Source organism: Durio zibethinus, chromosome 14, assembly GCF_047325235.1.
Source record: "Durio zibethinus cultivar Kanyao isolate XHJ-2024 chromosome 14, ASM4732523v1, whole genome shotgun sequence".
Lineage (NCBI taxonomy): Eukaryota > Viridiplantae > Streptophyta > Magnoliopsida > Malvales > Malvaceae > Durio > Durio zibethinus.
Genome location: NC_143175.1, coordinates 20,136,906 through 20,151,926, shown reverse-complemented (window position 1 = coordinate 20,151,926; position 15,021 = coordinate 20,136,906). Strand labels below are relative to the sequence as shown.

The following is a 15,021-nucleotide window of genomic DNA, read 5'->3' as shown; positions in this document are numbered from 1 at the left end:
TATTTGTTAGTGGATATGCATTTTCATAAATTAAAATAGTACCCAATATATATGATAATATTATTACCTTATCAAAAATGTAAATTTAATAATATAAAAAATTTATCGAAGGTACATATCCAATATCAAAAGACACTTGCTAGGTATTTATATTCAGTAATTGAATTCACTTCTTAACTTTTCCCCTTCATCCTTCTCCATCTTTCCATTTTTCCCCAAGGCAAAGAACTTTCTCCACCCGTCATCTCTTCGTACTTCCCTCAAATCGCTCGATGTCGCACCAAATGACAATGGTAGCAATCATAGTGTTACAGGCTTAGTTAAATCGAACTTGTGATTGTTGGTTTTGGTTTGCTATTTTATTTTGCTTGTTCAAGCCTGTGTTTTCCAGGCCCTTTATCTCCTTTTGTTAGCATTTGTTAGTATGTTGCTAGAGCATACAAGAATGAGATGCTGCTGCTATCTGAGAATCTCGGATACAACTAGAAGTTGTTTGTCCAACATAGGCTATGGGATATTATCAGGCATTATGCAGTTATATGGAAAATGAAATGAATTCTCTCTCTTTTTGAAATTCTTGTCTTCTCTAATCCTTTAATCTTAGCTTCTTCCAATAGAATTCTTCTTTGTTCTAAGCTCATTCCCAGTTCTTCTTTTGTATTTTTTGAAAATTTCTATAAGCTTTCATAAACTAATTTTGAGCTTGCAAAATTAGTATTAGAGCTTTGATATTGGCATGGATGTACAACAATTGATGGCACACCTAAAATCCAAATTGAATAGTGCATTTGATCGTTTGTAAGCAAAAATTTGATCCGACCTAAGAAATATTCGATCTTACATGAAAAATTTTACTACTAATTGTACTAAGGTGCTCGACCATCTGTCTGCAAGATTGGACAATGTTAGTAAAATGCTTAATGAATATAAGGCACATATGGAGGAGAAATAAGAAGCTGAGCAGAAATCATCCATGGTAGCCACCATCCTCTCGCTTTTGTCATTAACTACTGATCTTGTAATGACCAGTGAGTCCTTACCTTCATTTATTGGGGTTAGTTTAGTATCTCAAGGGTTGAATGAAACTAAGGTTAATGAATTAAATTGTTTAATGGTTATTAAACATGGTGAACACTCAATTTTGGGTCTTTTACGTTAAAAAATATGCAGCCTTTTATTGAATGGAATAGGTTTATGTCAATTGGGGTAGTATGCAATGAAAATTTTGCTAAACCTTCCTTGTTGAGGGTTGTTAAAGAGAATGGGAAGCTTGTAATGGCTTACTCAATAGTGTTAGGGGCTGGGAAAAGGTTTATTGTTGTCATTGATCCCTATAGATTTGGGCTTTTGATTATGGAACAAAGAAGTAATGATGCCTAGAGACAGACCACCAAGGATGCTAGCATTGTTGTTGGGCTAAATGTGGTAAGGATTAGCAATGAACCAATTACAGCTGTCATTTCCTATGGGTTAAACAAGAAGGGTGGTGAGAAAAACATTCTTGTCTTTGACTTTGGTGGGGTAACAATCAATGCCAACATCTTCTCAATTAGTAATGGTGTATTCGGGGTTTTTTTCATAAATAAAGACACTCATTCAGGAGGTGAGGATTTTTATTAGAGGGTTCTAAAATATTTGGAAGAGAGTAAGATCAAGGAAGTGTCTTATGAGTGGCAACTCATCAACAAGCAAAAACCAATCTAATTGTATAAACCAGAGGAGATAACTAAGGAGAAGTATGTCTCTTCCATAGGAGCTTGACTAATGATTAAGAAGAGCACCTTGTTGTTAAGCACTTTTTTTATTAAAGGTCAGCTTGAGTTCAAAAATATTCTAATTGTACCAAAAAGAGCTCCATTTGATCTTTTTAACGCTAGGAAAAAGAACAATAAGCTTTATGTTAGGAGGTTGTTCATTATGGACATCTGTAAGGCGCTTCTCCTCGGATACCCAAGATTTGTGAAAGATGTTGTTGACTCGAGTGACTATGAAGACTTGCCACTCAACATTCTTAATTAGATGCCATAATAGAACAAGATTTTGAAGGTGATTAGGAAGAACCTTGTAAGGAAGTGCATTGAAATGTTTAATGAGATTGTTGAAAACAAAGAAAGATATGGGCTTAGAGAGATACAAAAATGATGAAAAGATGAGGCGAGATAATGTCTACTTACTCTTCATGAAGAAGGATTAATGTTGCAGGCAGGCTTGATAAATTCTTGATCCAATTTTTGAAAGGGCAACTAATGCCTACAGTCATAGCCAGGAAAGTGGTACCCCTACAATGCATATGATGATGCATTTACAAATAAGATATGAGAAATATGGAAATTTTTGTTCCATCCCACAGTATTTTTTGTACTCTGATTCAATTTCTCTTCATGGTGGAATTTTGGTTCCATACTATCTTGATGAAGCTACATAATGGTATTTGTTTTTTGCAACAATTCTAAAAGAAATTCATCGACCATCTCAGCTTGTTTGGGAAAGGGAACATGCGTTCGTTGATACAATAGGTTTGAGTTGTGTAGAAACTTCTAATAAAGTTAGACAATCTCTTCTTGTTGGGCCACATGAATTGCACTTTGAAATTACTCACCATCTTTTAAAAAAAAAACATATATCTTAAGCAATTGAGTTCAACGTCATTATCTTCTATATAACAAGGGTGGTAGCATTATTGATGTAATTGCTTATTAGGAAGTTGATTATCCACTCCTTTAGGATCAACAACAATGATGAAAAGCTTTGCTATGTCTTTGGGGAGCAAGTCAAATATGGTGGTGGAACTGGTTTTAATGTCGATAACATTCATTATCATAGGATTCCATCTACTAAATAAGTTGTTACTAATGAAATTCTGGAACTAAAAGGTGTCACTAATGCTCCAAAGGAAAAGACAGCACTTGTTTTCTACAATTCATCTTTGAGGACAAGGATGTTCTTCGAGGCAGGAATATTGTTACAGGCTCAGTTAAATTGGACTTGTGTTTGCTGTTTTGGGCTTGTTACTTTATTTTGCTTGCTAAGGCCTATGTTTTCCAAGGCCCTTTATTTCCTTTTGTTAGCATTTGTTAGTATGTTGTTAGAGCATGCATGAATGAAACGCTACTACTATCCGAGATTCTTGGATACAGCTAAAAGCTGTTAGTCCAACATAAAAGAAGGGCTATAAAGCATTATGCGATTATGTGAAAAATGAAATGAATTCTCTCTCCTCTCTCATTGAAATTCTTCTCTTCTCTAATCCTCTAATCTTATCTTCTTCTTATAGAATTCTACTCTGTTCTAAGTTCATCCCCTATTCTTCTTCTGTATTTTTTTGAAATTTTTTTTAAGCTTTCATAAACTAATTTTGAGCTTGCAACACACAAGCTCTTGATGATTGCAGTTCACGTAATATCTGGCTTCCAATAATAGGGAATTTTTTAGAAATGGAGAATTAGAAAATGATGTTTCATTCTGTTAAAGAGAGTAGGCAGAAGTAGGGCAAAGGTTTCCTTGATATGGTATTGAGCAATTAATAAGGTGCGTTTAGATAGTCAATGCATTGTGCAATGGGAGGGAAGCCCGAAGAGGTGGCGGGTGGATAAGATATTTGGTGTAGGAGAAAAATAGAGAGGAGATGGAAAAAGATAAAGGAAAAGAGTAAATAAGTAATTTTAATTACCGGATATGAATATATATTTATATATATGATAAATGTCTTTTGTTTTAGGATATAGATATTCCATAAATTCTTAATGTTATCAAATAAATATATTCGATAATGTAATAATATTATCAAATATGTATATTCGATATGTATTTTAATTATTGAAAGTACATATCCAATGACAAATGAGTATATAAAAAAATTAAAACATAGTTTATTAAAAAATAATTAAATAATTTCATATAAAAATATTTTTGTAAATAAGCATGGGACGTGTTGAGAAAAAGAGAGTGCAAACAGAAGTTGGTTACTTAATAATGATCAAATCCCTTCATGAAATATTATTGTCTTAACATAGAAAAAAAAAGATGAATCATTGCTACATTAATGTCTAATACAAGTATTTAACTAGATCACTTAATTTTAATGTGGCCATGTCTACGTATGTATTATCTAGTCAGTAATAATGCGTAAGCTCCATGTACTTTTGTGGTCATGCCTACATGTTTTTAGATTGTTTTTTTCTTATTCTTTCTCTTAAAAACTAAATCTTAAATGAAATAAAAAAAATAAGTTAGACATAACTAGGTAGATATTTGGGCTTTATCAACAACTGAGATTTGCAGAGAAAACGACATACCCAATGTAAATAAATTATATCAACAACCCAACTACCATTGTAGGCTGCAGCCCATTTTACTTGATTCTTTTAAGTTTTTCCTCGGCTGCAACCCAACTTTGACAACCTTTAGGTTATTCCAAAATAGACTATTGGATTTGGTATAGTACTCATTTTACTCCCATGACTTTCCTCCATTACTACAAGTTCTCTTTATCTTCATAATCAAGATATTGAGGCTGCATTCTGCTTTTTTTTTTTTTTAATCTAAGGGCAGATTATTTGTCACTACTAATTATTCTTATTCTTATATCGACGTTTAAATAGGAAGAAGAAAAAGTTTATCTTCATCTAGAAGATCATCAAAATCCATATGCAAAACGTGATCGTAGATGCACTTTAATTCGGCATATGCGAATTCGTTTGGTAATAATTTTTGTATAGAATTTAGAATGGTCAAAACTGTAAGCAGTTGGCACGCATAGCATATGCAATTGTGGACAACATGGTATAAAAGTTAAAAAGACTTCTATAGAAAAAAAAGTTAACTACGAGACAAAATCAATGAAACAATTTACAATTCGTTGTCATTTTCATGGATGCTACTCTAGAAGGTGCAAGGAAATTAAAAATGAAAGAAAAAAAAATGGAATTTAGCTTAGTTTTTTTTTTTTTTCCTATGCTTTTGGACTTCTTTTCTTTTTCATTGTCCCTAAGAAAATGTTCAAATTGATCAACGAGGAAATCTATGATTAAATTAAAAGAAGGATTTGGAGTCTTTGGAAAGATGTCATAGGATTCTTTCCTTTTTTTTTTTTACTCACTTAATTTTAATTAGTATTAATTTTTATATCTATGCAAGCTTATTTGGAAAGAAATGTTTTAGTGAGAGAATTCTTAATTTTATTCCTGATAAGGCAAGAAATATCGAATAAACAAAAAAAATCGAAAGAGTAGAAATATTTTTTATGCAGTTGCCGGCTAGTCAGGGAGAGAGTATCTTCAATAGTAATTTCTTCATAATAAAGAGTAGGTCCAAATGTACAGATTTGTATGGGTCCTTCACAGTGTCAATTGAAAAGGAGAATTGATCAAAATAATAAATATCATTAAAATTCAAGATTGGAATTTGAAAAAGTTATCATGAAATCATTTTAAATTTAAAATTTTGAAGAGGATTAAGAGTAAAATGAGCACAATCACTAAAACTTTTAATTTTATTATTTACTCAAGATTCTTAAGTTAGGCTTTCTATATAAAAATATTATTATACCAAAAATATTAAATACAATATAATTTACCAATTCTTACCAAAAAACATATCCTCAAAAATGTTATTAATATCGTGCTATATTAAAAATGGAAAGGATTCGAATATGGTATAATTTTTTAAAGAATTTTCTTTTCAGAAAAATATTTAACTCATCAAGGGTATATTTATGTAGGCATTATTGATAAAATATTAAAATTTTAATTTTAATAATAAAGTTCAGTATCTGACAAACTTATTTATAAAATATATATTTATGTATATTAAAAGATTATAAATTAATGAATATTTATACATATTAAAAGTATGAATAACAAAAAATTAAGTAAACATGGCAGGTGAGCGAAGACAAATGAAGATTGAGGAGTCCCAGGCTCAATTGCTCCCCAACTCTTTCTTAAACAAGTAGGGATATTTATTCTTCTTCTTTTCCTCCCTTCAAATAACTAATCTTTGCTGTCGACTAGGAATATTCAATTGGTAATATTTTCAACACATTGAATCATATTTCAATTATGTGGGGAAATATGAAATAAATTGACAAAGACTTGTATAATAAGTATGATTAGGGTTGATAGCTTAGTTCGTAACTGATAAATTTCGATCTTATAAGATTCATTAAAAAAAAAATTAAATTTTTTGTCGAATCGGATCAAGTATTATTAAAAAAAAAATCGAGTTTGAATTTTAAATAAATTTGATCCGATATTATATAAAAAATTATTTTTTAATTATTTTTTTAATTTTTATTTTATATATATTTATATTTTAAAAATAATATTTTATTAATTTTAGATTGAATACGATTTATATAATATTAGATCGAATCAAATTTGTATATAAAAAAATAAAAAAAATTTCAAATCAAATCGAATTTAAATTTTATGATTATAAAAATCAAATTGAGTTGAGACTAAAAAAATCTATCTTAACCCAATCTTTTGTCAACCCTAATATGAGTGTTGCCTAAGCTGCCGACTTGCCATGTTTATTCAAAACCCTGTAAAATTTATAAAACAAACCTAGGAGGTTTTTTTTTTTTTTTTAGCACAAACACCAATAAGAATTATAAAAAAAAAAAAAGAAAATCCGAAGAAAATCTCACTATATCAAAGGTGCATTTTAATTCAATGAGACTTTTCGCCCATCTTTTTCCATACCTACATCTATCCTACTAGTTAGAGGTTTACAATAGTAAAATATCCCTACCCTGCCTTGGCCTCGGATCCAACGCCACTTCCGGTACTGTTTCCCTCCGGACGACTGATGCCATTTCGGGTAGGCTTTACATCCGGCAATCCAATTGCTTCTCCGGCAGCTGCCATCTCCATCTCAGCTGCTTTCACCTCCTCTCGGAACTTTTTGTAAATGTCACTTTTATAAAATTTTCTTGTCCTGAATGCCAAAATCAATGATACAAAAGTGCCAAACAGTGTGGCAGCTGTGATTATAATGAAGGACAATTTGAAGCACTCAACCCCATTGCAATCCAGATCCTCACCAGCCTTCCTTACACTTCCCAAAGCAGCCATTTGCTTCTTAGCCTCTTTATCATACAAATTCCCAGCCACTTTCACACTAAGTACGTAGGACCCAATAGGGCTGGCAACTGATCCAAAATTGTACAACGTAGAATAGTACTTGAGGCCAAATATTTCAGAAATTATAGCAAAAAGTAATGGCCATTGAGCCCCAAAGCAGAACCCAATTATTACTGATGCAATATAAAGGCCACCAGGGACACCGAAGGCTATGAAAAGGTGACCAACACATGAGAAAAGCATGATAAGGGTGAGCATTAGAGGTCTAGGAAACTTGTATTTAGACAAGAAAATTTCTGATACGAAACCTGATGTAACTCTGCCAAGATAATTCCATATACTCACAAGGGATACGAATGTGCTTATGCTTCTTTTAGGGTACCCCAAGGAGGTTCCAATCTGTCCCAGATTGTCAATTGCTGTTAAGGTACCCCCAACGCCACAAACTGTGGCCAGGAAAAGAATGAGCATGTCAAGGCTGAAAAGTGCCTGCAAAATTGTGTAGTCTTCCCCTCTGTTTGGTGCCTTGAATGCTGTTTTCCAGCAGGAAACATTGGCTTGATCATTGCTTGACTCGTTATAGGCTAAAATCTTTTCTGTGCTTGATGATGAGGGAACCTCAAGGTTCTCCTTGGACACCTCTGAACTTGGCTTCTCGGTGACAATTTTCAATGGAGAAGGGTCATTTAAGGCCTTATTCTTGGCCTCCCAAAGCTTGTATTCTTCTATAATCACAACACCAAGTGGCAAAAACATCAAGAAAAGAACCATGGCAGCACTGCCACCATATTCAGGCTGTGTGAACACAAATTTTTTCTCTACAATGATAATAACCATCAGGAAAGAAGCAAGACCAAGGGAGATGTAGAGAAATTTGTAGAAAACTTTGAGCTCGTTAGCCTGGTGAGCCACCTTCATGATCCGAATTGTTCTGACAAAACAAAGTGAGATAACAGCCGGAAGCCAGCCAATAAGCAAAATCAAGGCCTTAGAATCATCACCATGAAAAGCATGGTACAATTGAGTTATAATTGCACCACTTAGGCCAACATAACCTTTCAGGATTCCCAGCACAACGCCCCTGCTTTCGGGGAAATTCTTGACACAGGTAACAAGAGATCCAGTGTTGGCAAAAGATTGAGAATTGGCACCGATACAAATGTACAAACACATGTGCCAAACTTGAGGTCTAGCTATTCTTTTGGTGACGGCCAACCAAATCATGAAGTACCCAAAAAAGTTGAGGACTGCCCCAACCGATAGCACGAACCAGGGGGGTGTGACCTCTGCTATCAGGCCTGAAATGACTCCAACATTGCTGCCTAAATCCTTGAAGAAACTGAGCATATTGAGGGTGGTTTGATCATATCCAAGCGATTTTTTAATGTCAGTGGAGTAGAGGCTAAACATGTAGGTTGCACCGGCGGCGGACATGATCAACAATGATCCGAAAACCATTAGCCATGGCCCTGTTAGGATATGAAAAGCAAAGCTCTTCATGTTTGGCATGCCACCACTTCCAAAACCTGGCCCTACAACCACCATTTTTGCAGCTCTCTTTTTCTGTTTTTTTACCTGAAATAGTACTGTTTCAACAAGATTGGTGTACTTTTAGAGTTTCTTTGGGAACTTATCGCTTAATATATTGAGAGGGAAAAAAAAGTTTGAGTGGACATGCATGGGAAGAAAGGATTGAGGATAAAAGAGTCTTCGGATATACTAAATAGTTGACTTTGAGAGTTTATTAAGGAAATTTGAATAAATTATAAATTAGAATTTAGAAATAAAAACAGCGGGTTAAACGTAAATGAAATGTAGAGGAATTTGTGGGTAAATCCAAAAAAAAAAAAAAAAAACTCAGTTTGAAATCTTATCCAAAATGAAATTTTATTTACCATAATGGTAAAGATTGGGAGATTTTGCCTTATTTTTTACATGTCAGTAAATCCAAAAAAAAAAATTTTTCCTTTGCTCGAAATCTTATCCAAAATGAAATTTTTTTTTACCATAACAGTAAAGATATGGGAGTTTTTGCCTTACTTTTTACTTGTCAATTCCAGGAATATTGATTAGACGCCAATTTGGACACAAGGCTTTTATTTTATTTTTTTTCTCCGTCTTGTTCCGTTTCTTTCCCACTTTCTTGTTCATTCACATTTTGGAGATGGAGCGTGAGAATGGGATGATGGAAATTGTGATGGGATACAGATCAGTGTCACCCCGCTCCGACTTTAACCTTTGCTGTTATATGGGCGTGGCAGTATTCAGATGGTATAAAATATTGATAATTAATATATTTATATGTCATATTTTTATAAAAGTGATGTATCACAATATAAAAAATATATTTTTAAATTTTATTAAATTTATAAATATTTTTTATTAAAATTTTAAATTATATTAATTTTATATTTTTTTATTAGATTATAACATCACGTTTTAAATTATTAAGTCTACTATTATAATAACAGCCATCATTTTTTTTCCATTTAGTCACCCAGCAGGGTAGCCTTAGCACACATAACTTTTTTTATATCGGGATTATGTTCAGATTTACATTTGAATTATTAGTTAATATTAAATTGGGTTAATGCCTATGCAAACTTTATAGTATTGGAAAATGTCCAACATCATAAGGGTTGTAATAAAAGTTTGAATCAAAATTCAAAATTAATAGATTGATAAAACTTGTTATTATATTTAATAAATAGTTATTTATATTATTTTTATCTATTTATTGAAATTGTACCAAAATCATCAATTTTGATATTTTATTTAAGCTTTTATTTAATTATTTTTAACGAAAAATTCACAAAAATTCATTAATTACGGAAGGAGCCTAATTTATCTTGTCCATATTTTGACCATGACTCCTACAAATTTAAAAGGAAACTTAATTAGGGTTAAATAAAAAATTAATTTGTATTACTGAAATTTTGATTTAATAACAAAAAATATGTCATTAAATTTTGAAATTGAAATTTAATTTTTATTATACATGAATTTAATTCAATTTTATATTGTACTTATATAATTATGTATTGATCCGTGACTTATATAATTGTATGATTGAGTTTAATGATTTTTTTTATATTAATGTAATTTTTTATTTCGTAACTTTAAAAAATTCATTTTTATTTCGTCTTTATTCGTGAAACCTAAATGCCAATCAAGAAATAAGTCGGTAATTTCTCCTGTTTCAGCTTTTTTTTTTTTTTTTTTTGGGCTTGGTTCTATGGACAGGGTTGTTTTCAAACTTCCCAGAAGCATTAAATACAGCTTTATCCAACCATCAGATGTAGATATATATATACATATATTTTTTTTTGGTAAGGTCAGATATTAATTTTTAGGAAAACACCATTCCTTTGAAAATGTGTTGCAATCATATCACAGCGATATTTAATGACAAAGAAGTAGATTTGATAAGTTAATTTCCTCATAAGAAAAAAAAAAGTTAATAAAATTATAATAAAGCTAGCCAGATGCCATATTCTATATTAGTAAAATTATTATTAGAGCACTGTTAATTTGTCCGATTTTCATTGTCTGCCAACGAGACAGATCGACTACTCACCATTACTATATAAGTAATTAACTTAAATTTCAAGGGCTTTTTCTATTTAGAATTTTTTTTTTGTTTTTTAAATTACTACTAAAGTTTCAAATATAGTTATTTAGAAATAAATTATTTGGGTAAGGGGTTGCCATTTAACGGAAGCTTTCCTAAATACTTATTTGCCCCTGTCGACGTCGTCCATCCTTCCTTAACTGCTTGACTAACTAAAAATTTGTTAATTAATTATTTCTTAATCAAGTAATTTTTAAAGCCCTTTTTCATTATTTACATATGGTTAGTTTATTCCTTTACACAAAGGTCTAATTTATAAGCCACTTACAAGAATAAAATATGAATGATTACATTATAACACAAAATATTGAATCTGAAATCATTTAAAAAATAATCGAATCCAAAATATATAAATTTATTGATAATAGATCGTAATTATTATTTTAACATTAAACTTGTGTAATTAATAATTTTTTTTTTTTGTAAAAAAGAGTGGTTTAACACTACTTAACCAATAAGGGTTCGAGACCTAGCTAAACCATCTAAATCTTAATTAAATTATTTTAAATCTTCTAGGAACAAGGACTACATGCAGGAATTTCAAAATTACAAGAATGTACGTCAACGTTCCTTGTATTAACCGATAGGGATAGATAATGTAGCAAAACTAGATGAATGAGGTCAATGAATATTTATATATTTTTTTACAAAATAAATATGAATAGTTAAAATACATTATAATACAAATATCACTTGAATTCAGACTATTCTACGTTCAAAATTGAGTTCAGAACATAAGAATTTACTCTTCATCAATCCTGATTAACTTTTCACCGTTATAGTTGTGCATTAATATTTATAATTATGTGATTAATCCAATTAAGAGTTAGTATTTGATACACAATATAAATTTTTAATTTCGTAAATATTATTAAGAGATTGATATATTTTTTATTTTATTTTTAATTATTTTTTAATATATCATAATAGGTATGTATTACCCTTTTTAATCTTATTTGTTGAATCTAAAAATTTTACTATCAGTATATTTGATAATTTTTTTTCTCCAATTTTCAATCCATTTCCAATTCAATCTAATCCATCAAGCACTAATCTTAAAAATCATCCTAAAATCATAAGTTTCAGAATTAATCAAGTCACTAAACTTCAAATTAGAAGTAAATTGCCATTGATTTTGTTAAATTTTTGTTAAGTGTTGAATAAATTAAAATCTGAGATGAAATATTATATATGAAATTGATAATTCAAAAAATGTAAATTCAAAAATTTTTAAAAGTTTTTAGATTTATATTTCAAAATTTTTTTAAAAATACAAATATAAAAACTTAAATTTGAAAGCTTTTAAAAGATACAAATAAAATTTAGAAACTTTAAGAAACTTTTAGAAACATTTAGAATATAAATTTAGAAACTTTTAAAAGTTTTTAAAATTTTGAAAGCATTTAAAAGCTTGTGGAATCTGAAAATTCGAAAAAGTTTTCAAAAATACAAATTCGAAAACTTTCAGGGAGGGGAAAAAGAGAAAGTAAAATTTTAAATTGATAAATTAATAATATGTAAAAAATATTTAAAATGTTATTTATAATTTAAATTTGATCATACTTATTAAATGTTAAAAATTTTATTAATTTTTAGTTAAAAATATTTATCTAAAAAATATATAATAATTTATTAAATATTTTTCAAATTTTATATACTTAATTGATATAACAAAATATTTTAATTTATTAATTTTTATTTTTCTACACGATTATTTAAAACATGACATTGTTTGATAGAAAATTAAAAAAAAAAAAGGGTTTAAAAATAAGACGTCAATTTGTTACACAATTTATCATATCTTAAACATTACTTGAGGTGTACTATAATTCTACGGGGACTGCTAAGGCCACTCAACTTTGTCAGCCGCTTTTAGCACCGGTTCTCTCAAAAAGCCACGTTATGTAACCTTTTTTAAGTTACAACTTGTGATGACAACGGATTTTTTGTTTGTTTCGAATTCGATCCGATTTTAAACATATAAAATTCGTATTCGTATCTGATTCAATAAATTTTTTTATTTTTAATATTCAAATTTGATTCGATTTGACATTATATAAAATCAAATCCGACTCGATCATACTTAAAATTAATAAAATATTATTTTAAATATAAATATAAAATTAAATAAATAATTAAAAAATAAAATTTTTATATATATTGGATCGGGTAGGGTCGGGTTTACCTAAAACTCAATCTTGACTCGAATCATAAATTTTTTTATGTCACCTGACCTTACTTAACCCGATAATCAATTTCAAAAAAAAAAATCGATCTTAAAAAATCGAATCGAATCAAAACTTGTTGATTTCAGGTATTTTTACTTTCCTTAATTACAACTGAAAATTTTGTAGGACATTTACCCTTCTCTCAATGAAAATACACATAGTATAAAGACAAAATTATGTAAAAAGGTCGCCTTGTAGGATAACTAAAGAGAAATTTACTCTTCTTGGATTTAGAGACAACATATATATATATATAATTTTTTTTAAGAACTATTTGTAAATCTAATATAAATTGTTGTTAAGATTTGAAACATGTTCTAACACTAAAATGAGATAATCTCCCTTCACTTAAACCTTTGTATAAAAAATATATTATTTAAACATTTCATATTTTTTTCATATTTATATATTATTTTGGTGTAAAATTTAAATATTAATTTATCTCTATTTTTTTTCATATTTATATATATGATTTAAATATAAGCCTGACTAGAGTTTTTATATTTTTTTAAAGAGATATAAATATATTTTCCAAAATTATCATGACATTTTTTCCTGTCTCATAAATATTATCTTAGTTTAATCTTATTTAGTAAAATTTTTTAATTTTTAGATATGTCATAAACATATATATTTAAAAAATCAAAATTTTAAAATATATTATATTTTAAATTTTTAATTAATACTGCTTTATAAACAAAGGTCAAACTTAAAAAGTTTACTTAAAAAAAATCAAATTCAAATACTAATCATGAGACATAACTTAATAATTTATGAGTTACTATTTCATATACTGTCAATAAAGCTTCTAACTTTATAAATAGAATTAAAAAAATTACAAATATTTTTTAATTAATATTTTTTTAATACATCTAAAGGGATATATACCATCTTACTAACTTCGCTTATGAAATCTAAAATACTCTATTTTCAATATATTGGATAATTTTTCAATATTTTAGTATCAACATTAAGTTAAAAGCTAAACTACCTTTGACAATGTCAAAATACTTTATGATTTAAATTAATATTTCAACTTTCTTATTTTATATTCATATTACTTTAGTTGATTTCTTATTCAAAAATATTTTATTTAGCTAAACAAAAAATATTCAGCAAAAAATTATATATAAATGCACTAGATTTAGATTTCTAAAAATTTTAGATTGTAAACTAATTGAAATAAAATTGAAATGAAATAGAAAAAATTTAAAGTAATAGTGCAAAAATATGGTATACTCTAGAAAATTAACCAGTTCACTACCTGTCTACCTTAGTGAACTGTGTATATGACTAGCCCAAGAAAAAGGAAAAAGAACCAGTGTATATGAAGGGTAGTTTAGTCTTTATGATAAATTCTTAAGAGTAATGATTGTTTTTGCCAAAATTTCTTAAAAATACAAATACCTTTACTTGCGGCAAACAAGAGAGAAGTTTACCGGAAAGAAACTCGGGTGACAAGTTTGAGTTTCAATTTGTAGGATGACGTGGACTTTTAAATTGTTCGAGTGTCGTAGCGGATGTGTAGAAATGAGTGTCCCTAGCATTCGCCATAATTCTATAGAAAAAAAAAAAAGAAAAAAAAAGAAAAAGGTTGATGTTAATTTCCCAATTGAAGATTCCATTTGGAAAAGTATTTGGAGAAGGTTACGTATCAATGGCAAAACCGAATGCCAAATGGAACTTTGAAAACTGGGAATTAGGGCTTTTCCCCCGATGCCATGGTCTGTATTTGGTACAAAAATATGAATAAATTGAATGAATCTAGCAGTTCCAATTTAAACCAACCTCTGTGGGAATACTTTAAAAACCAAGTAAGATATGGTAGTAGTTTTTTTTTTAAAAAAAAGCCTTAAGAAACGTGCAGATTCATTAAAAATAAATAAAAGAAAAAATGATGATAGTTGTTACATAGTTATAAATGTTAAAAGATGCTGAAATTGACTTGATGAAGTATGTATTATTTTTTATATATAAGCAGATTAAACAATGAATATTTCTTCTGTTATTGCTTTGCATATTAATGGTTAGGTCTTAGATTATTGAGAAAATTGATTTTGGATTAGCTGTCAAAGAA

General features: G+C 29.1%; 1 protein-coding gene across 1 annotated transcript; it reads right to left on the bottom strand.

The window, feature by feature from the left end:
• Nucleotides 1-6,632: 6,632 nt before the first annotated feature.
• LOC111294115 (protein NUCLEAR FUSION DEFECTIVE 4-like) lies at nt 6,633-8,766 on the bottom strand. The gene has a single exon (XM_022887294.2). It carries the CDS (start codon nt 8,628-8,630, stop codon nt 6,750-6,752), a length of 1,881 nt encoding a protein of 626 aa, XP_022743029.2. The 5' UTR covers nt 8,631-8,766; the 3' UTR covers nt 6,633-6,749.
• Between the last annotated feature and the right edge of the window lie 6,255 nt (nt 8,767-15,021).